The 22964-nt window shown below is 31.0% G+C and overlaps 1 protein-coding gene and 1 long non-coding RNA gene across 2 annotated transcripts; both read right to left on the bottom strand.

Moving 5' to 3' along the window:
• Positions 1–16472: 16472 nt before the first annotated feature.
• LOC123712193 (leucine--tRNA ligase, cytoplasmic-like) lies at positions 16473–17075 on the bottom strand. The gene is made up of 2 exons (XM_045665184.1): positions 17013–17075; positions 16473–16712 (listed from the first exon to the last, which is right to left on the bottom strand). The coding sequence occupies exons 1-2, from the start codon at positions 17062–17064 to the stop codon at positions 16504–16506; spliced, it is 261 nt and encodes an 86-aa protein (XP_045521140.1). The 5' UTR covers positions 17065–17075; the 3' UTR covers positions 16473–16503.
• A 56-nt stretch (positions 17076–17131) lies between these two features.
• Positions 17132–19075, bottom strand: LOC123712196. The gene is made up of 3 exons (XR_006754057.1): positions 19065–19075; positions 18221–18430; positions 17132–17249 (listed from the first exon to the last, which is right to left on the bottom strand). It is a non-coding gene; the product is annotated as an uncharacterized LOC123712196 (long non-coding RNA).
• Between the last annotated feature and the right edge of the window lie 3889 nt (positions 19076–22964).

A 22964-nucleotide genomic window follows, 5' to 3' on the forward strand; every position in this document is an offset into this window, starting at 1 on the left:
AAGTTTTGTTGTATATATTTTTACATATTAATGAAGTATACTGTACACTAAACAAATCCGTTATTTTGATTTAAACTACGTACAATGACAATAACAATACTCCGAACCCCGAACATTCTTTTTAATTGTTATTATTTCGGGGTATGCCAAGTAAGACGTCAATATATTTTATTAACTCCGACTTGTCCGTTTTTAGAGAGTATAAATATGTATTATCAATATTTCGTAGGGAAATAACATTTTGTTCGAGTAGCAACGTCTAAATAATTCAATATACCGCACACTTAAAAGGTTCAGCGGAAAGGAATGGCAATTTTTTTGCGACTCACTGAGGATGTCGATTTAACGAGGTGCGAGTTACACAGATTACACTGTATTTTGTTTAATCAAATTGTTTGTGGTAAATCAAGGATCGGCCCTAAATCACAGCTATGGAAATCGTTTTTTTATATGTGTTTGTATTATATAAGTGTGTAAATATTGGATTAGGTATTTCGCGTTCGCATAGCCTGCGACCGCCGGGGATCGCCGCCATATCGTTTTCGCGATGTTAAACATTTTTATGTGAATAAACGTTTATATGTTATTTAAATATAATATAAAATTGCAACTCTTTTATTTCTTAAATCATTATAACTCCTTGCGACTATATAATCAAATTTTAATAAAACATTTAACACGAGATACACGACCATGTCTGTCCGACTGCTGTAAAGCACTCGTAATCGATTTTTACTTTAACCTTATTTTCTACCATTACAGTTACTAACGTAAAACTAATTCGATAGAAAGTAAAAAAATATCATCACAATGCCAATCTAGTGTTATACTCAATATGTCGGTGTTTTACGCAATATGTGTGTGTGTTTAAGTGTGCGCAATTACCATATATAAATTATTTAAAGCGATTTTTTTTGGTTTATTTGAATTCTTGACTACGAATGTGATGAGACAGAAATGAACAAAACGTAAATCTATAGCTCTTCTGATGGTAATACTATATTTCGTCATTAAATACTTTTGCAGATGCATATACATTCGCAAAATGCTTACTTACACATTGATGTGCCTAAAGGCATGTTGGAAATTCACAACTGTATTCAGTGCTTACAACAAATAAACTACCAATAAATTTCTAAACTTAACCGTAAAAACAAAGATTATTTTTTTAATAAAATTGTACAAAGAATTTTAGAAACTTTTCTTACGTTTCTTACCACTTTTCGAAGCATTAAAATCTCTAAACAAATAAAGGACTAACAAAATAAAACACTTATTATAAAAATAAATAAATATATTTCTGAAAACAATCACTTATCATAAGTATACACAAACTGTAAGCCGACGTCAATATTCGTTCCGTTCTGAACGAGTTCTATACGCGACGCTTCCACGTGTACGCGTATACCATCGCCATTGACGAGTTCCGCGCATTTTGTCACGTGATCGCCTGCTACTGGAATCTTGCGAGGACCTAACGCCGGATCAAGATATCGCCACAGCTTTAGAGCATTTATGTCTGAAAGTTAATAAAAAATATTTTCAAGAGTTGTGTAAAAAATTGCGTTTATATTTCAATAGAACTAACTTTATCAAATTTTACTTGCATTATTTATTTACAAATACACAAATATTATATTATTATAATACAAACAAACACAGAAATTGTCCTATTTGCTTTTAAGCCACAAACACTCTGTCAATCCAAGTGAATCCTTAGAGAATATTTCCTAGAATAGTTAAAACACTAATCCACTGAAAATGAGTATTACTGGTGACTATAACCTTGGATTTATTTTAACCAATTTTTTTACTAACCTTTAATAGCCTTTATTTCCTTAGCTAAAACTAATTCGATAGAAAGTAAAAAAATATCATCACAATGCCAATCTAGTGTTATACTCAATATGTCGGTGTTTTACGCAATATGTGTGTGTGTTTAAGTGTGCGCAATTACCATATATAAATTATTTAAAGCGATTTTTTTTGGTTTATTTGAATTCTTGATTACTAATGTGATGAGACAGATATGAACTTCTGTATTAAACAAAACGTAAATCTATAGCTCTTCTGATGGCAATACTATATTTCGTCATTAAATACTTTTGCAGATGCATATACATTCGCAAAAAGCTTACTTACACATTGATGTGCCTAAAGGCATGTTGGAAATTCACAACTGTATTCAGTGCTTACAACAAATAAACTAACCAATAAATTTCTAAACTTAACCGTAAAAACAAAGATTATTTTTTTAATAAAATTGTACAAAGAATTTTAGAAACTTTTCTTACGTTTCTTACCACTTTTCGAAGCATTAAAATCTCTAAACAAATAAAGGACTAACAAAATAAAACACTTATTATAAAAATAAATAAATATATTTCTGAAAACAATCACTTATCATAAGTATACACAAACTGTAAGCCGACGTCAATATTCGTTCCGTTCTGAACGAGTTCTATACGCGACGCTTCCACGTGTACGCGTATACCATCGCCATTGACGAGTTCCGCGCATTTTGTCACGTGATCGCCTGCTACTGGAATCTTGCGAGGACCTAACGCCGGATCAAGATATCGCCACAGCTTTAGAGCATTTATGTCTGAAAGTTAATAAAAAATATTTTCAAGAGTTCTGTAAAAAATTGCGTTTATATTTCAATAGAACTAACTTTATCAAATTTTACTTGCATTATTTATTTACAAATACACAAATATTATATTATTATAATACAAACAAACACAGAAATTGTCCTATTTGCTTTTAAGCCACAAACACTCTGTCAATCCAAGTGAATCCTTAGAGAATATTTCCTAGAATAGTTAAAACACTAATCCACTGAAAATGAGTATTACTGGTGACTATAACCTTGGATTTATTTTAACCAATTTTTTTACTAACCTTTAATAGCCTTTATTTCCTTAGCGATCTTGGCTTTAATCTTATCAACCGTATCCCCATCTACCAGGGTCACAGAAATGGTAAACAATCCACTCATCGGTGTGGGGTTGGTGAAGGTCACTGTAAGTCCAGGCGCACAGTCTTCTATCGTTTTTTCTGGAGTATCAGGACTGTCTGTATGTTTGACTTCGATTGCGTCAAGCTGTTGATTCAGAAAATTATACAATAATCCAATTATTTAAACAAATCTCCGATGACAGATAAAAAGTTTTGTAATAAATTGTTTTTTTTTTAGACTATCTGTATACAATAAAGTACAGGTTTTTCGTTTACCCATTCTACTGTCCGTTTTGGTTAACGACAAGTTCAAACGTGTTTTGGGTAGAATTGTTTTACGTGCGCAGTGAATATTATTGATTTATCTTTAATTATGTTATAATTACTAGAAATTTGTAATTTTCACCTAACAAGAGAATACGAGTTTTAACTAAATATTATCAAAGACTTTTAATCGAAAATAAAAATGCTGTGATTTGGCAAAGACCTACCGGAATCAACAACAGTCTTAACTGTTATAAAAGCAAAGAAAATAGGTCTTCAGGCGGCATTCGACGACGCCTACGATAAAATAACTTCGGTTTATGTTATTTTATTCATAGTAATGTAAATTGTTTTTATATTTTAACGTATGTATGTCAATTTATATAATATTTGTCCTAATTATGTGGTTCAAATAAAATAAAAACATTTTTCTTTTTAATTCTTGTTTTCTTTAGGTCCCGATTACAAACATACTAAAAATTCAAAATAGAACCCCGACATAGCAGCCTATCGCTTAAGTCCGGTGTATAACTGTATGCATTAAAAAATATTCAAAACTTTAAAAATGTTACTAATGCGTTAAGTGATTATTTAAATTGTCAAAGAATTATTTTGGTCCTTCGAAACAGACTAAGCTATAAAAAATTAACTTCATAATAAATACTCGAAGTAATATAAACATTAATATCGCATCGTTAGTTTTATTAATTTACATGCTTAAACAATATAAATACAATGTAATTGTAGATTATTTAAGCTAGCCCATCTTGACATCCTTTCATATAAACATATTATATTTTCTACTGATAATATAAATAATTTATACGAAGCAGTAAATATTAAGCCTACAAATACTTACATCCAAAGTATTCAGCAGATATTGTTTGTTATCTTCAAGCAGTTGGGCCTCATCAAAGGGCAAGGCAACAGAGAGTGCTTCGGGACCAATCTTTTGTAGATTATCTCTTGTGGCTTGAACGAATGGCATCACTCTTTTCATATATTTTTTAAGATCGTTTATAGCAGAAAGTTTTGTTGATAATACTTTGTTATCGGAGAGACCTGAAGGCTGCAATCATAATGATTTGATGTTGAATATATATATATATATATATATATATATATATATATATATATGGTATAAAATAAACAGTTATTATATAATTTTTTATACCAATAAGCGTTACGAGGTTAGAACTAATAAGTTACTATTTAAATAATTTTCACAAATATAACTTTTCGTTATTATTGCCATTAAAAAACTTAGACGAAGACGTTAATGTGTTTTATAACTTCCCGTCAAGCTTTCGTCAACTCACTTTAACTGGATATATTTTTATATTTCCTTTTAATTGTAATTTGAATAAATTAATTCCCAACTAATTTTTGTGTGTATATAAAGTTTGACATGTTTTTTTAAATCTCATTTTTGTTAATTCTTTACAATGTTTGACAATGCCAATGGCAGTATAAACTTTGAGGTCTTAGCCACAGATTTCTATCTCTTTCGTGACCGTATGTTTTTTCTAATAGAATCGATCAGACTTCGGCCAGTTTTCACAATGTACGTTCACCGTACGAGCGAGTGTTAAATGCGCACATAGACAAAGGGATAATCGCACGCTAATCTTAAATTGCTTTGCACAATGTTTGAGGACACAATAAATAAATCAAGCGAAACTAATTACGTTATAACAGTATAGTTACCCCATTTAACTCCTTGAGAGTACTCAAAATGATATGTTGCCACTTCGGGTACTCCTTAGCGACCCATATCACCGCCTTATTCGGCTTCCGCTCCGGTTTGGGCGCTTCGCCTTTTTTAGGCTTTCGGACTGCGCAGTGATTCTTGAGGTAGATACGGAAAGAATGGGCGGCCTCCATTAAATAGTTACTGGCTTTCATTGCCACTATATCAATGTCACCCGCTTTTTCTTTTTCTAGCTGATCGGAAGAAATGTAGGCCAATTATTCAAGAAGGAAGTGTTCATACTTAATCTACCAGCGATGAATGTACCTAAAGAGAAACCGCGTAGCGCCGTCTAATCAGCCGAAGGGGCGGGGCTTGACAAACTATTAGCCAACGAGCCCACATAACGTACGAGTACGTACGTTAATTTGCGGGTATTAACCGCGTTCTGATTTAAGTTAACGCCGCACTCGAGTTTTTTCCGCGATTTAAACTAAATGCTAGACTAATACTTATATTGAAATTAGTATAAAATAATATCGCAGAAAAAAGCCGTAGTGCGGCTGTTACAGAATGAATTGAGCTTTTACATATGTATATGTCCCTGTTAATTATGAAATGATTAGAAAATTGCAACATTATATCGTATTTTTATGTCAACAAATAAGTTCCGAGACGATTTTTATGTTAATTGATTTATTTTAACCTAATTTTAACCTTAGTTTAGCTATTGTTGTCGTTTAAAGGAAATAAATCTTACCTACCATGGATATTCTACTATGTTTTAAAGCTCAGTACATTCTGTAATCAATGTCAAAATCTCGTCTTATTCATAAACCTTTGGTAAAGGATTTTTGTCACATATTTTATATAATGTCCATTCGACAATAGATAACTATTTGGCCGCAATTATGCCAACAATGGTGTCTAGTTAAATTTGGTTTATTTTTTAACTTGTGGAGTTTATTCTCGAATATTCTAATTGTATGGAATTATTAACACCTGCACTCTGAACTTACTAAAAAGCTACTACTATAGGACCATTATAGACGCTTCTTAGTAGTTCTATAAAATTCAATACTCTATCGAAAAGTCTATTTGACAGATGACAGTGAAAAATAAAGTATTGTTAAGAGTAATCTATCTAAAACATGACTTTAAAAGGCGTAAAAGAGTAAAATCACTGGTATAGTAATAATTTATCTAAAAAAAAACATAGTTAAAATATAGATTTTTTATATGTCAGTTCCGGGACACAGAACAGATTAGTCGAATCGACAATGACGTATGCATGTTAATAATATCTTGTTTAATATTAATACTATCATGGAGTTTTATTTGCTGTTTTTTTTATAGATTCATAATACGTATTTATATGAGTAAAAATCTCAATAATTCCTCATGTGTTTACAAGTGAGTCATGCGACGCCATCTTGGCCAGAAAAAACATTTTGGCGCGTTTATGATAATAATAATTGAATTTGTATTTTAGTGAATATTACGCTGAAATGGTTTTTAAAATCTTGTCAAATATCTCGGTGTTATTTAGAAGCAAGTGAACTCGTGCCAGCAGTCTTAACAATACTTTGGTAGATTCAGGTGTTAAAAAGTCTAGGTAAAGCAAGCTAACCAATTAATTATGAGTATTCGAGGATTTACTTAATTTTAGAGGTAAATGCGAACGCGAATATGGAAAAGTATTAGGAACTATACGGCGACAGAGCGCATTAAAATTAAACATATAAATGTTTTATTTACTTAGAACATAGATTTTACATAGATCTTCAATTTTAACGATAAATTCGTACTTTTGATTTTTTTTTTAATATGAAGGCGAAGCCTCCCTCTTGGGATTTCATTCATTTATGTATATAAGTGTGATTTGATTGAATTCTTTTTTTTAACTGAAAGTATGTTTTAGTTTTATATATCACATGAACGTTCCTATAAAAATAATACCGTTGATTATGTTATTAGACACATGATGAGATTTCTATGTAAAATGTGTGAACACGTATGTATTTTAAAAGTTGTACGCCATAGATAAATAAATTCGCAAAAAATATTCAAATTAAGAATTCCATTAATTTTTTTTATATATATAATAATTATTTAACAAAACAGGTATATAAAAGTTATTGCTTGATTCTCATCAGATATAGTTATGTCAGTAAAGAGGCCTGATTCTCGTGACTGGAAGGACTTTTCTAAATAACATAATCATTTTTTACTTTATTGCTTTAATGTTGCATGACCATGAATGCCAAGAGCGGAGTTTTCACAGCATTCAAATGCATTTATATTATTTATGTTGTAAGAAGTGTTTTATGGCAATAAAAAGTCTTTATAGTACGCAAACCTGCGTGGATGGATGAAGGGTTTGTTTGTTCGGTTTTTACTAGTAACTAAGTCAATATTGGTGAAATTTTTTGTGGCCATTTCTTTTAGTTTTTTGGTTCTATTTAGTGCCTTTTTCACAATAGACATATTTATGGTATCGTGAGAAACACAAAGACTGAGTTACGACCTAAATGCTACTTTATAATCCTTATTTACGACATTCAAAATATATTTTCTTACTTACTAAGCAAGAATTTTATTCAAAGTCAAAGGTAGTTACAATTTTTCACTCATGTTTGTCGTCTCGAAATAGTAGATTAATTTTGCATTTTAAATAAATTTAGTAATACAATGGAATCTCTATAACTCGAATGTCAAGGGAAATGCTAACGAGATTTTCAACTTAACAAGAACTTAGATACATATGATTTGACTGCTGAAATTTCGACATACGAAGCCGCGATTTCTATGTGTATTTTTCCATTTGTAGAGTCGAATTTGAATCACAATTCAAATAAGTTTTGTTGTATATATTTTTACATATTAATGAAGTATACTGTACACTAAACAAATCCGTTATTTTGATTTAAACTACGTACAATGACAATAACAATACTCCGAACCCCGAACATTCTTTTTAATTGTTATTATTTCGGGGTATGCCAAGTAAGACGTCAATATATTTTATTAACTCCGACTTGTCTGTTTTTAGAGAGTATAAATATGTATTATCAATATTTCGTAGGGAAATAACATTTTGTTCGAGTAGCAACGTCTAAATAATTCAATATACCGCACACTTAAAAGGTTCAGCGGAAACGAATGGCAATTTTTTTGCGACTCACTGAGGATGTCGATTTAACGAGGTGCGAGTTACACAGATTACACTGTATTTTGTTTAATCAAATTGTTTGTGGTAAATCAAGGATCGGCCCTAAATCACAGCTATGGAAATCGTTTTTTTATATGTGTTTGTATTATATAAGTGTGTAAATATTGGATTAGGTATTTCGCGTTCGCATAGCCTGCGACCGCCGGGGATCGCCGCCATATCGTTTTCGCGATGTTAAACATTTTTATGTGAATAAACGTTTATATGTTATTTAAATATAATACAAAATTGCAACTCTTTTATTTCTTAAATCATTATAACTCCTTGCGACTATATAATCAAATTTTAATAAAACATTTAACATGAGATACACGACCAAGTCTGTCCGACTGCTGTAAAGCACTCGTAATCGATTTTTACTTTAACCTTATTTTCTACCATTACAGTTACTAACGTAAAACTAATTCGATAGAAAGTAAAAAAATATCATCACAATGCCAATCTAGTGTTATACTCAATATGTCGGTGTTTTACGCAATATGTGTGTGTGTTTAAGTGTGCGCAATTACCATATATAAATTATTTAAAGCGATTTTTTTTGGTTTATTTGAATTCTTGATTACTAATGTGATGAGACAGATATGAACTTCTGTATTAAACAAAACGTAAATCTATAGCTCTTCTGATGGCAATACTATATTTCGTCATTAAATACTTTTGCAGATGCATATACATTCGCAAAATGCTTACTTACACATTGATGTGCCTAAAGGCATGTTGGAAATTCACAACTGTATTCAGTGCTTACAACAAATAAACTAACCAATAAATTTCTAAACTTAACCGTAAAAACAAAGATTATTTTTTTAATAAAATTGTACAAAGAATTTTAGAAACTTTTCTTACGTTTCTTACCACTTTTCGAAGCATTAAAATCTCTAAACAAATAAAGGACTAACAAAATAAAACACTTATTATAAAAATAAATAAATATATTTCTGAAAACAATCACTTATCATAAGTATACACAAACTGTAAGCCGACGTCAATATTCGTTCCGTTCTGAACGAGTTCTATACGCGACGCTTCCACGTGTACGCGTATACCATCGCCATTGACGAGTTCCGCGCATTTTGTCACGTGATCGCCTGCTACTGGAATCTTGCGAGGACCTAACGCCGGATCAAGATATCGCCACAGCTTTAGAGCATTTATGTCTGAAAGTTAATAAAAAATATTTTCAAGAGTTGTGTAAAAAATTGCGTTTATATTTCAATAGAACTAACTTTATCAAATTTTACTTGCATTATTTATTTACAAATACACAAATATTATATTATTATAATACAAACAAACACAGAAATTGTCCTATTTGCTTTTAAGCCACAAACACTCTGTCAATCCAAGTGAATCCTTAGAGAATATTTCCTAGAATAGTTAAAACACTAATCCACTGAAAATGAGTATTACTGGTGACTATAACCTTGGATTTATTTTAACCAATTTTTTTACTAACCTTTAATAGCCTTTATTTCCTTAGCTAAAACTAATTCGATAGAAAGTAAAAAAATATCATCACAATGCCAATCTAGTGTTATACTCAATATGTCGGTGTTTTACGCAATATGTGTGTGTGTTTAAGTGTGCGCAATTACCATATATAAATTATTTAAAGCGATTTTTTTTGGTTTATTTGAATTCTTGATTACTAATGTGATGAGACAGATATGAACTTCTGTATTAAACAAAACGTAAATCTATAGCTCTTCTGATGGCAATACTATATTTCGTCATTAAATACTTTTGCAGATGCATATACATTCGCAAAATGCTTACTTACACATTGATGTGCCTAAAGGCATGTTGGAAATTCACAACTGTATTCAGTGCTTACAACAAATAAACTAACCAATAAATTTCTAAACTTAACCGTAAAAACAAAGATTATTTTTTTAATAAAATTGTACAAAGAATTTTAGAAACTTTTCTTACGTTTCTTACCACTTTTCGAAGCATTAAAATCTCTAAACAAATAAAGGACTAACAAAATAAAACACTTATTATAAAAATAAATAAATATATTTCTGAAAACAATCACTTATCATAAGTATACACAAACTGTAAGCCGATGTCAATATTCGTTCCGTTCTGAACGAGTTCTATACGCGACGCTTCCACGTGTACGCGTATACCATCGCCATTGACGAGTTCCGCGCATTTTGTCACGTGATCGCCTGCTACTGGAATCTTGCGAGGACCTAACGCCGGATCAAGATATCGCCACAGCTTTAGAGCATTTATGTCTGAAAGTTAATAAAAAATATTTTCAAGAGTTGTGTAAAAAATTGCGTTTATATTTCAATAGAACTAACTTTATCAAATTTTACTCGCATTATTTATTTACACACAAATATTATATTATTATAATACAAACAAACACAGAAATTCTCCCATTTGCTTTTAAGCCACAAACACTCTGTCAATCCAAGTGAATCCTTAGAGAATATTTCCTAGAATAGTTAAAACACTAATCCACTGAAAATGAGTATTACTGTTGACTATAACCTTGGATTTATTTTAACCAATTTTTTTACTAACCTTTAATAGCCTTTATTTCCTTAGCGATCTTGGCTTTAATCTTATCAACCGTATCCCCATCTACCAGGGTCACAGAAATGGTAAACAATCCACTCATCGGTGTGGGGTTGGTGAAGGTCACTGTAAGTCCAGGCGCACAGTCTTCTATCGTTTTTTCTGGAGTATCAGGACTGTCTGTATGTTTGACTTCGATTGCGTCAAGCTGTTGATTCAGAAAATTATACAATAATCCAACTATTTAAACAAATCTCCGATGACGTATAAAGTCTTGTAACAAATTGTTTTTTTTAGACGATCTGTATACAATAAAGTACAGGTTTTTCGTTTACCCATTCTACTGTCCGTTTTGGTTAACGACAAGTTCAAACGTGTTTTGGGTAGAATTGTTTTACGTGCGCAGTGAATATTATTGATTTATCTTTAATTATGTTATAATTACTAGAAATTTGTAATTTTCACCTAACAAGAGAATACGAGTTTTAACTAAATATTATCAAAGACTTTTAATCGAAAATAAAAATGCTGTGATTTGGCAAAGACCTACCGGAATCAACAACAGTCTTAACTGTTATAAAAGCAAAGAAAATAGGTCTTCAGGCGGCATTCGACGACGCCTACGATAAAATAACTTCGGTTTATGTTATTTTATTCATAGTAATGTAAATTGTTTTTATATTTTAACGTATGTATGTCAATTTATATAATGTTTGTCCTAATTATGTGGTTCAAATAAAATAAAAACATTTTTCTTTTTAATTCTTGTTTTCTTTAGGTCCCGATTACAAACATACTAAAAATTCAAAATAGAACCCCGACATAGCAGCCTATCGCTTAAGTCCGGTGTATAACTGTATGCATTAAAAAATATTCAAAACTTTAAAAATGTTACTAATGCGTTAAGTGATTATTTAAATTGTCAAAGAATTATTTTGGTCCTTCGAAACAGACTAAGCTATAAAAAATTAACTTCATAATAAATACTCGAAGTAATATAAACATTAATATCGCATCGTTAGTTTTATTAATTTACATGCTTAAACAATATAAATACAATGTAATTGTAGATTATTTAAGCTAGCCCATCTTGACATCCTTTCATATAAACATATTATATTTTCTACTGATAATATAAATAATTTATACGAAGCAGTAAATATTAAGCCTACAAATACTTACACCCAAAGTATTCAGCAGATATTGTTTGTTATCTTCAAGCAGTTGGGCCTCATCAAAGGGCAAGGCAACAGAGAGTGCTTCGGGACCAATCTTTTGTAGATTATCTCTTGTGGCTTGAACGAATGGCATCACTCTTTTCATATATTTTTTAAGATCGTTTATAGCAGAAAGTTTTGTTGATAATACTTTGTTATCGGGGAGACCTGAAGGCTGCAATCATAATGATTTGATGTTGAATATATATATATATATATATATATATATGGTATAAAATAAACAGTTTTTATATAATTTTTATACCAATAAGCGTTACGAGGTTTGAACTAATAAGTTACTATTCAAATAATTTTCACAAATATAACTTTTCGTTATTATTGCCATTAAAAAACTTAGACGAAGACGTTAATGTGTTTTCTAACTTCCCGTCAAGCTTTCGTAAACTCACTTTAACTGGATATATTTTTATATTTCCTTTTAATTGTAATTTGAATAAATTAATTCCCAACTAATTTTTGTGTGTATATAAAGTTTGACATGTTTTTTTTAATCTCATTTTTGTTAATTCTTTACAATGTTTGACAATGCCAATGGCAGTATAAACTTTGAGGTCTTAGCCACAGATTTCTATCTCTTTCGTGACCGTATGTTTTTTCTAATAGAATCGATCAGACTTCGGCCAGTTTTCACAATGTACGTTCACCGTACGAGCGAGTGTTAAATGCGCACATAGACAAAGGGATAATCGCACGCTAATCTTAAATTGCTTTGCACAATGTTTGAGGACACAATAAATAAATATAGTTACACCATTTAACTCCTTGAGAGTACTCAAAATGATATGTTGCCACTTCGGGTACTCCTTAGCGACCCATATCACCGCCTTATTCGGCTTCCGCTCCGGTTTGGGCGCTTCGCCTTTTTTAGGCTTTCGGACTGCGCAGTGATTCTTGAGGTAGATACGGAAAGAATGGGCGGCCTCCATTAAATAGTTACTGGCTTTCATTGCCACTATATCAATGTCACCCGCTTTTTCTTTTTCTAGCTGATCGGAAGAAATGTAGGCCAATTATTCAAGAAGGAAGTGTTCATACTTAATCTACCAGCGATGAATGTACCTAAAGAGAAACCGCGTAGCGCCGTCTAATCAGCCGAAGGGGCGGGGCTTGACAAACTATTAGCCAACGAGCCCACATAACGTACGAGTACGTACGTTAATTTGCGGGTATTAATACCATAACCGCGTTCTGATTTAAGTTAACGCCGCACTCGAGTTTTTTCCGCGATTTAAACTAAATGCTAGACTAATACTTATATTGAAATTAGTATAAAATAATATCGCAGAAAAAAGCCGTAGTGCGGCTGTTACAGAATGAATTGAGCTTTTACATATGTATATGTCCCTGTTAATTATGAAATGATTAGAAAATTGCAACATTATATCGTATTTTTATGTCAACAAATAAGTTCCGAGACGGTTTTTATGTTAATTGATTTATTTTAACCTAATTTTATCAGAATGTTTTCATTAAAAATTGCTTAGTTTAGCTATTGTTGTCGTTTAAAGGAAATAAATCTTACCTACCATGGATATTCTAGTATGTTTTAAATCTCAGTACATTCTGTAATCAATGTCAAAATCTCGTCTTATTCATAAACCTTTGGTAAAGGATTTTTGTCACATATTTTATATAATGTCCATTCGACAATAGATAACTATTTGGCCGCAATTATGCCAACAATGGTGTCTAGTTAAATTTGGTTTATTTTTTAACTTGTGGAGTTTATTCTCGAATATTCTAATTGTATGGAATTATTAACACCTGCACTCTGAACTTACTAAAAAGCTACTACTATAGGACCATTATAGACGCTTCTTAGTAGTTCTATAAAATTCAATACTCTATCGAAAAGCCTATTTGACAGATGACAGTGAAAAATAAAGTATTGTTAAGAGTAATCTATCTAAAACATGACTTTAAAAGGCGTTAAAGAGTCAGTTACGCGACACAGAACAGATTAGTCGAATCGACAATGACGTATGCATGTTAATAATATCTTGTTTAATATTAATACTATCATGGAGTTTTATTTGCTGGTTTTTTTTATAGATTCATAATACGTATTTATATGAGTAAAAATCTCCATAATTCCTCATGTGTTTACAAGTGAGTCATGCGACGCCATCTTGGCCAGAAAAAACATTTTGGCGCGTTTATGATATGATATATAATATTACGCTGAAATGGTTTTTAAAATCTTGTCAAATATCTCGGTGTTATTTAGAAGCAGGTGAACTCGTGCCATCAGTATTAACAATACTTTGGTAGATTCAGGTGTTAAAAAGTCTAGGTAAAGCAAGCTAACCAATTAATTATGAGTATTCGAGGATTTACTTAATTTTAGAGGTAAATGCGAACGCGAATATGGAAAAGTATTAGGAACTATACGGCGACAGAGCGCATTAAAATTAAACATATAAATGTTTTATTTACTTAGAACATAGATTTTACATAGATCTTCAATTTTAACGATAAATTCGTACTTTTGAATTTTTTTTTAATATGAAATCTTGGGATTTCATTCATTTATGTATATAAGTGTGATTTGATTGAATTCTTTTTTTTAACTGAAAGTATGTTTTAGTTTTATATATCACATGAACGTTCCTATAAAAATAATACCGTTGATTATGTTATTAGACACATGATGAGATTTCTATGTAAAATGTGTGAACACGTATGTATTTTAAAAGTTGTACGCCATAGATAAATAAATTCGCAAAAAATATTCAAATTAAGAATTCCATTAATTTTTTTTATATATATAATAATTATTTAACAAAACAGGAATATAAAAGTTATTGCTTGATTCTAATCAGATATAGTTATGTCAGTAAAGAGGCCTGATTCTCGTGACTGGAAGGACTTTTCTAAATAACATAATCATTTTTTACTTTATTGCTTTAATGTTGCATGACCATGAATGCCAAGAGCGGAGTTTTCACAGCATTCAAATGCATTTATATTATTTATGTTATAAGTGAGAAGTGTTTTATGGCAATAAAAAGTCTTTATAGTACGCAAACCTGCGTGGATGGATGAAGGGTTTGTCTAAGTCAATATTGGTGAAATTTTTTGTGGCCATTTCTTTTAGTTTTTTGGTTCTATTTAGTGCCTTTTTCACAATAGACATATTTATGGTATCGTGAGAAACACAAAGACTGAGTTACGTCCTAAATGCTACTTTATCATCCTTATTTACGACATTCCAAAATATATTTTCTTACTTATTAAGCAAGAATTTTATTCAAAGTCAAAGGCAGTTACAATTTTTCACTCATGTTTGTCGTCTCGAAATAGTAGATTAATTTTGCATTTTAAATAAATTTAGTAATACAATGGAATCTCTATAACTCGAATGTCAAGGGAAATGCTAACGAGATTTTCAACTTAACAAGAACTTAGATACATATGATTTGACTGCTGAAATTTCGACATACGAAGCCGCGATTTCTATGTGTATTTTTCCATTTGTAGAGTCGAATTTGAATCACAATTCAAATAAGTTTTGTTGTATATATTTTTACATATTAATGAAGTAAACTGTACACTAAACAAATCCGTTATTTTGATTTAAACTACGTACAATGACAATAACAATACTCCGAACCCCGAACATTCTTTTTAATTGTTATTATTTCGGGGAATGCCAAGTAAGACGTCAATATATTTTATTAACTCCGACTTGTCCGTTTTTAGAGAGTATAAATATGTATTATCAATATTTCGTAGGGAAATAACATTTTGTTCGAGTAGCAACGTCTAAATAATTCGAGATACCTTACACTTAAAAGGTTCAGCGGAAAGGAATGGCAATTTTTTTGCGTCTCACTGAGGATGTCGATTTAACGAGGTGCGAGTTATACAGATTACACTGTATTTTGTTTAATCAAATTGTTTGTGGTAAATCAATCATCAGCCCTAAATCACAGCTATGGAAATCGTTTCGTTTTTTTATGTGTTTGTATTATATAACTGTGTAAATATTGGATTATTTAGGTATTTCGCGTTCGCATAGCCTGCGACCGCCGGGGATCGCCGCCATATCGTTTTCGCGATGTTAAACATTTTTATGTGAATAAACGTTTATATGTTATTTAAATATAATATAAAATTGCAGCTCTTTTATTTTTTAACCCATTATAACTCCTTGCGACTATATAATCAAATTTTAATAAAACATTTAACATGAGATACACACACATACACATAATGCGATGATACAGAAATGAACAAAACGTAAATCTATAGCTCTTCTGATGGCAATACTATATTTCGTCATTAAATACTTTATGCAGATGCATATACATTCGCAAAATGCTTACTTACACATTGATGTGCCTAAAGGCATGTTGGAAATTCACAACTGTATTCAGTGCTCACAACAAATAAACTAACCAATAAATTTCTAAACTTGACCGTAAAAACAAAGATTATTTTTTTAATAAAATTGTTCAAAGAGTTTTAGAAACTTTTCTTACGTTTCTTACCACTTTTCGAAGCATTAAAATCTCTAAACAAATAAAGGACTAACAAAATAAAACACTTATTATAAAAATAAATAAATATATTTCTGAAAACAATCACTTATCATAAGTATACACAAACTGTAAGCCGACGTCAATATTCGTTCCGTTCTGAACGAGTTCTATACGCGACGCTTCCACGTGTACGCGTATACCATCGCCATTGACGAGTTCCGCGCATTTTGTCACGTGATCGCCTGCTACTGGAATCTTGCGAGGACCTAACGCCGGATCAAGATATCGCCACAGCTTTAGAGCATTTATGTCTGAAAGTTAATAAAAAATATTTTCAAGAGTTCTGTAAAAAATTGCGTTTATATTTCAATAGAACTAACTTTATCAAATTTTACTTGCATTATTTATTTACAAATACACAAATATTATATTATTATAATACAAACAAACACAGAAATTGTCCTATTTGCTTTTAAGCCGCAAACACTCTGTCAATCCAAGTGAATCCTTAGAGAATATTTCCTAGAATAGTTAAAACACTAATCCACTGAAAATGAGAATTACTGGTGACTATAACCTTGGATTTATTTTAACCAATTTTTTTTACTAACCTTTAATAGCCTTAATCTCTTTAGCGATCTTGGCTTTAATCTTCTCAACCATATCCCCATCTACCAGGGTCACAGAAATGGTAAACAATCCACTCATCGGTGTGGGGTTGGTGAAGGTCTCACTGTAAGTCCAGGTACCGCAATAAAGTTGACATGTGGACTACCAGGCGCACAGTCTTCTATCGTTTTTTCTGGAGTATCAGGACTGTATGTATGTTTGACTTCGATTGCGTCAAGCTGTTGATTCAGAAAATTATACAATAATCCAATTATTTAAACAAATCTCCGATGACAGATAAAAAGTTTTGTAATAAATTGTTTTTTTTTTAGACTATCTGTATACAATAAAGTACAGGTTTTTCGTTTACCCATTCTACTGTCCGTTTTGGTTAACGACAAGTTCAAACGTGTTTTGGGTAGAATTGTTTTACGTACGCAGTGAATATTATTGATTTATCTTTAATTATGTTATAATTACTAGAAATTTGTAATTTTCACCTAACAAGAAAACACGAGTTTTAACTAAATATTATCAAAGACTTTTAATCGAAAATAAAAATTCTGTGATTTGGAAAAGACCTACCGGAATCAACAATAGTCTTAACTGTTATAAAAGCAAAGAAAATAGGTCTTCAGGCGGCATTCGACGACGCCTACGATAAAATAACTTCGGTTTATGTTATTTTATTCATAGTAATGTAAATTGTTTTTATATTTTAACGTATGTATGTCAATTTATATCATGTTTGTCCTAATTATGTGGTTCAAATAAAATAAAAACATTTTTCTTCTTAATTCTTGTTTTCTTTAGGTCCCGATTACAAACATACTAAAAATTCAAAATGGAACCCCGACATAGCAGCCTATCGTTTAAGTCCGGTGTATAACTGTATGCATTAAGAAATATTCAAAACTTTAAAAATGTTACTAATGCGTTAAATGATTATTTAAATTGTCAAAGAATTATTTTGGTCCTTCGAAACAGACTAAGCTATAAAAAATTAACTTCATAATAAATACTCGAAGTAATATGAACATTAATATCGCATCGTTACTTTTATTAATTTACATGCTTAAATAATATGAATACAATTTAATTGTAGATTTGCGCCCATCTTGACATCTTTTCATATAAACATATTATATTTTCTACTGATAATATAAATAATTTATACGAAGCGGTAAATATTAAGCCTACAAATACTTACATCCAAAGTATTCAGCAGATATTGTTTGTTATCTTCAAGCAGTTGGGCCTCATCAAAGGCCAAGGCAACAGAGAGTGCTTCGGGACCAATCTTTTGTAGATTATCTCTTGTGGCTTGAACGAATGGCATCACTCTTTTCATATATTTTTTAAGATCGTTTATAGCAGAAAGTTTTGTTGATAATACTTTGTTATCGGGGAGACCTGAAGTCTGCAATCATAATGATTTGATGTTGAATATATATATATATATAAGTATGGTATAAAATAAACAGTTATTATATAATTTTTTATACCAATAAGCGTTACGAGGTTAGAACTAATAAGTTACTATTTAAATAATTTTCACAAATATAACTTTTCGTTATTATTGCCATTAAAAAACTTAGACGAAGACGTTAATGTGTTTTATAACTTCCCGTCAAGCTTTCGTCAACTCACTTTAACTGGATATATTTTTATATTTCCTTTTAATTGTAATTTGAATAAATTAATTCCCAACTAATTTTTGTGTGTATATAAAGTTTGACATGTTTTTTTTAATCTCATTTTTGTTAATTCTTTACAATGTTTGACAATGCCAATGGCAGTATAAACTTTGAGGTCTTAGCCACAGATTTCTATCTCTTTCGTGACCGTATGTTTTTTCTAATAGACAGATAGTCGATCAGACTTCGGCCGGTTTTCACAATGTAACGTACATACAGTAAACCGTACGAGCGAGTGTTAAATGCGCACATAGACAAAGGGATAATCGCACGCTAATCTTAAATTGCTTTGCACAATGTTTGAGGACACAATAAATAAATCAAGCGAAACTAATTACGTTATAACAGTATAGTTACCCCATTTAACTCCTTGAGAGTACTCAAAATCATATGTTGCCACTTCGAGTACTCCTTAGCGACCCATATCACCGCCTTATTCGGCTTCCGCTCCGGTTTGGGCGCTTCGCCTTTTTTAGGCTTTCGGACTGCGCAGTGATTCTTGAGGTAGATACGGAAAGAATGGGCGGCCTCCATTAAATAGTTACTGGCTTTCATTGCCACTATATCAATGTCACCCGCTTTTTCTTTTTCTAGCTGATCGGAAGAAATGTAGGCCAATTATTCAAGAAGGAAGTGTTCATACTTAATCTACCAGCGATGAATGTACCTAAAGAGAAACCGCGTAGCGCCGTCTAATCAGCCGAAGGGGCGGGGCTTGACAAACTATTAGCCAACGAGCCCACATAACGTACGAGTACGTACGTTAATTTGCGGGTATTAATACCATAACCGCGTTCTGATTTAAGTTAACGCCGCACTCGAGTTTTTTCCGCGATTTAAACTAAATGCTAGACTAATACTTATATTGAAATTAGTATAAAATAATATCGCAGAAAAAAGCCGTAGTGCGGCTGTTACAGAATGAATTGAGCTTTTACATATGTATATGTCCCTGTTAATTATGAAATGATTAGAAAATTGCAACATTATATCGTATTTTTATGTCAACAAATAAGTTCCGAGACGGTTTTTATGTTAATTGATTTATTTTAACCTAATTTTATCAGAATGTTTTCATTAAAAATTGCTTAGTTTAGCTATTGTTGTCGTTTAAAGGAAATAAATCTTACCTACCATGGATATTCTAGTATGTTTTAAATCTCAGTACATTCTGTAATCAATGTCAAAATCTCGTCTTATTCATAAACCTTTGGTAAAGGATTTTTGTCACATATTTTATATAATGTCCATTCGACAATAGATAACTATTTGGCCGCAATTATGGCAACAATGGTGTCTAGTTAAAATTGGTTTATTTTTTAACTTGTGGAGTTTATTCTCGAATATTCTAATTGTATGGAATTATTAACACCTGCACTCTGAACTTACTAAAAAACTACTACTATATACTATAGGACCATTATAGACGCTTCTTAGTAGTTCTATAAAATTCAATACTCTATCGAAAAGCTTATTTGACAGATGACAGTGAAAAATAAAGTATTGTTAAGAGTAATCTATCTAAAACATGACTTTAAAAGGCGTTAAAGAGTAAAAGCACTGGTATAATAATAATTTATCTAAAAAAAACACAGTTAAAATATAGATTTTTATATGTCAGTTACGCGACACAGAACAGATTAGTCGAATCGACAATGACGTATGCATGTTAATAATATCTTGTTTAATATTAATACTATCATGGAGTTTTATTTGCTGGTTTTTTTTATAGATTCATAATACGTATTTATATGAGTAAAAATATCAATAATTCCTCATGTGTTTACAAGTGAGTCATGCGACGCCATCTTGGCCAGAAAAAACATTTTGACGCGTTTATGATAATAATAATTGAATTTGTATTTTAGTGAATATTACGCTGAAATGGTTTTTAAAATCTTGTCAAATATCTCGGTGTTATTTAGAAGCAAGTGAACTCGTGCCAGCAGTCTTAACAATACTTTGGTAGATTCAGGTGTTAAAAAGTCTAGGTAAAGCAAGCTAACCAATTAATTATGAGTATTCGAGGATTTACTTAATTTTAGAGGTAAATGCGAACGCGAATATGGAAAAGTATTAGGAACTATACGGCGACAGAGCGCATTAAAATTAAACATATAAATGTTTTATTTACTTAGAACATAGATTTTACATAGATCTTCAATTTTAACGATAAATTCGTACTTTTGAATTTTTTTTAATATGAAATCTTGGGATTTCATTCATTTATGTATATAAGTGTGATTTGATTGAATTCTTTTTTTTAACTGAAAGTATGTTTTAGTTTTATATATCACATGAACGTTCCTATAAAAATAATACCGTTGATTACATTACACACATGATGAGATTTCTATGTAAAATGTGTGAACACGTTTGTATTTTAAAAGTTGTACGCCATAGATAAATAAATTCGCAAAAAATATTCAAATTAAGAATTCCATTAAATTTTTATATATATATAATAATTATTTAACAAAACAGGTATATAAAAGTTATTGCTTGATTCTAATCAGATATAGTTATGTCAGTAAAGAGGCCTGATTCTCGTGACTGGAAGGACTAAATAACATAATCATTTTTTACTTTATTGCTTTAATGTTGCATGACCATGAATGCCAAGAGCGGAGTTTTCACAGCATTCAAATGCATTTATATTATTTATGTTGTAAGAAGTGTTTTATGGCAATAAAAAGTCTTTATAGTACGCAAACCTGCGTGGATGGATGAAGGGTTTGTTTGTTCGGTTTTTACTAGTAACTAAGTCAATATTGGTGAAATTTTTTGTGGCCATTTCTTTTAGGTTGTAGCACGTGTTTTGTGTATGTTTTTTTTCTATTTAGTGCCTTTTTCACAATAGACATATTTATGGTATCGTGAGAAACACAAAGACTGAGTTACGACCTAAATGCTACTTTATGATCCTTATTTACGACATTCCAATATATTTTCTTACTTATTAAGCAAGAATTTTATTCAAAGTCAAAGGTAGTTACAATTTTTCACTCATGTCGCCTCGAAATAGTAGATTAATTTTGCATTTTAAATAAATTTAGTAATACAATGGAATCTCTATAACTCGAATGTCAAGGGAAATGCTAACGAGATTTTCAACTTAACAAGAACTTAGATACATATGATTTGACTGCTGAAATTTCGACGTACGAAGCCGCGATTTCTATGTGTATTTTTCCATTTGTAGAGTCGAATTTGAATCACAATTCAAATAAGTTTTGTTGTATATATTTGAACTAAACAAATCCGTTATTTTGATTTAAACTACGTACAATGACTATAACAATACTCCGAACCCCGAACATTCTTTTTAATTGTTATTATTTCGGGGAATGCCAAGTAAGACGTCAATATATTTTATTGACTCCGACTTGTCCGTTTTTAGAGAGTATAAATATGTATTATCTATATATCGTAGGGAAATAACATTTTGTTCGAGTAGCAACGTCTAAATAATTCGAGATACCGCACACTTAAAAGGTTCAGCGGAAAGGAATGGCAATTTTTTTGCGACTCACTGAGGATGTCGATTTAACGAGGTGCGAGTTATACAGATTACACTGTATTTTATTTAATCAAATTGTTTGTGGTAAATCAAGGATCAGCCCTAAATCACAGCTATGGAAATCGTTTTTTTTTATATGTGTATGTATTATATAAGTGTGTAAATATTGGATTATTTAGGTATTTCGCGTTCGCATAGCCTGCGACCGCCGGGGATCGCCGCCATATCGTTTTCGCGATGTTAAACATTTTTATGTGAATAAACGTTTATATGTTATTTAAATATAATATAAAATTGCAACTCTTTTATTTCTTAACCCATTATAACTCCTTGCGACTATATAATCAAATTCTAATAAAACATTTAACATGAGATACACGACCAAGTCTGTCCGACTGCTGTAAAGCACTCGTAATCGATTTTTACTTTAACCTTATTTTCTACCATTACAGTTACTAACGTAAAACTAATTCGATAGAAAGTAAAAAAATATCATCACAATGCCAATCTAGTGTTATACTCAATATGTCGGTGTTTTACGCAATATGTGTGTGTGTTTAAGTGTGCGCAATTACCATATATAAATTATTTAAAGCGATTTTTTTTGGTTTATTTGAATTCTTGATTACTAATGTGATGAGACAGAAATGAACAAAACGTAAATCTATAGCTCTTCTGATGGCAATACTATATTTCGTCATTAAATACTTTATGCAGATGCATATACATTCGCAAAA

The sequence above is a fragment of the Pieris brassicae genome, chromosome 7 (assembly GCF_905147105.1).
Source record: "Pieris brassicae chromosome 7, ilPieBrab1.1, whole genome shotgun sequence".
In the NCBI taxonomy this organism is placed as follows: Eukaryota; Metazoa; Arthropoda; class Insecta; order Lepidoptera; family Pieridae; genus Pieris; species Pieris brassicae.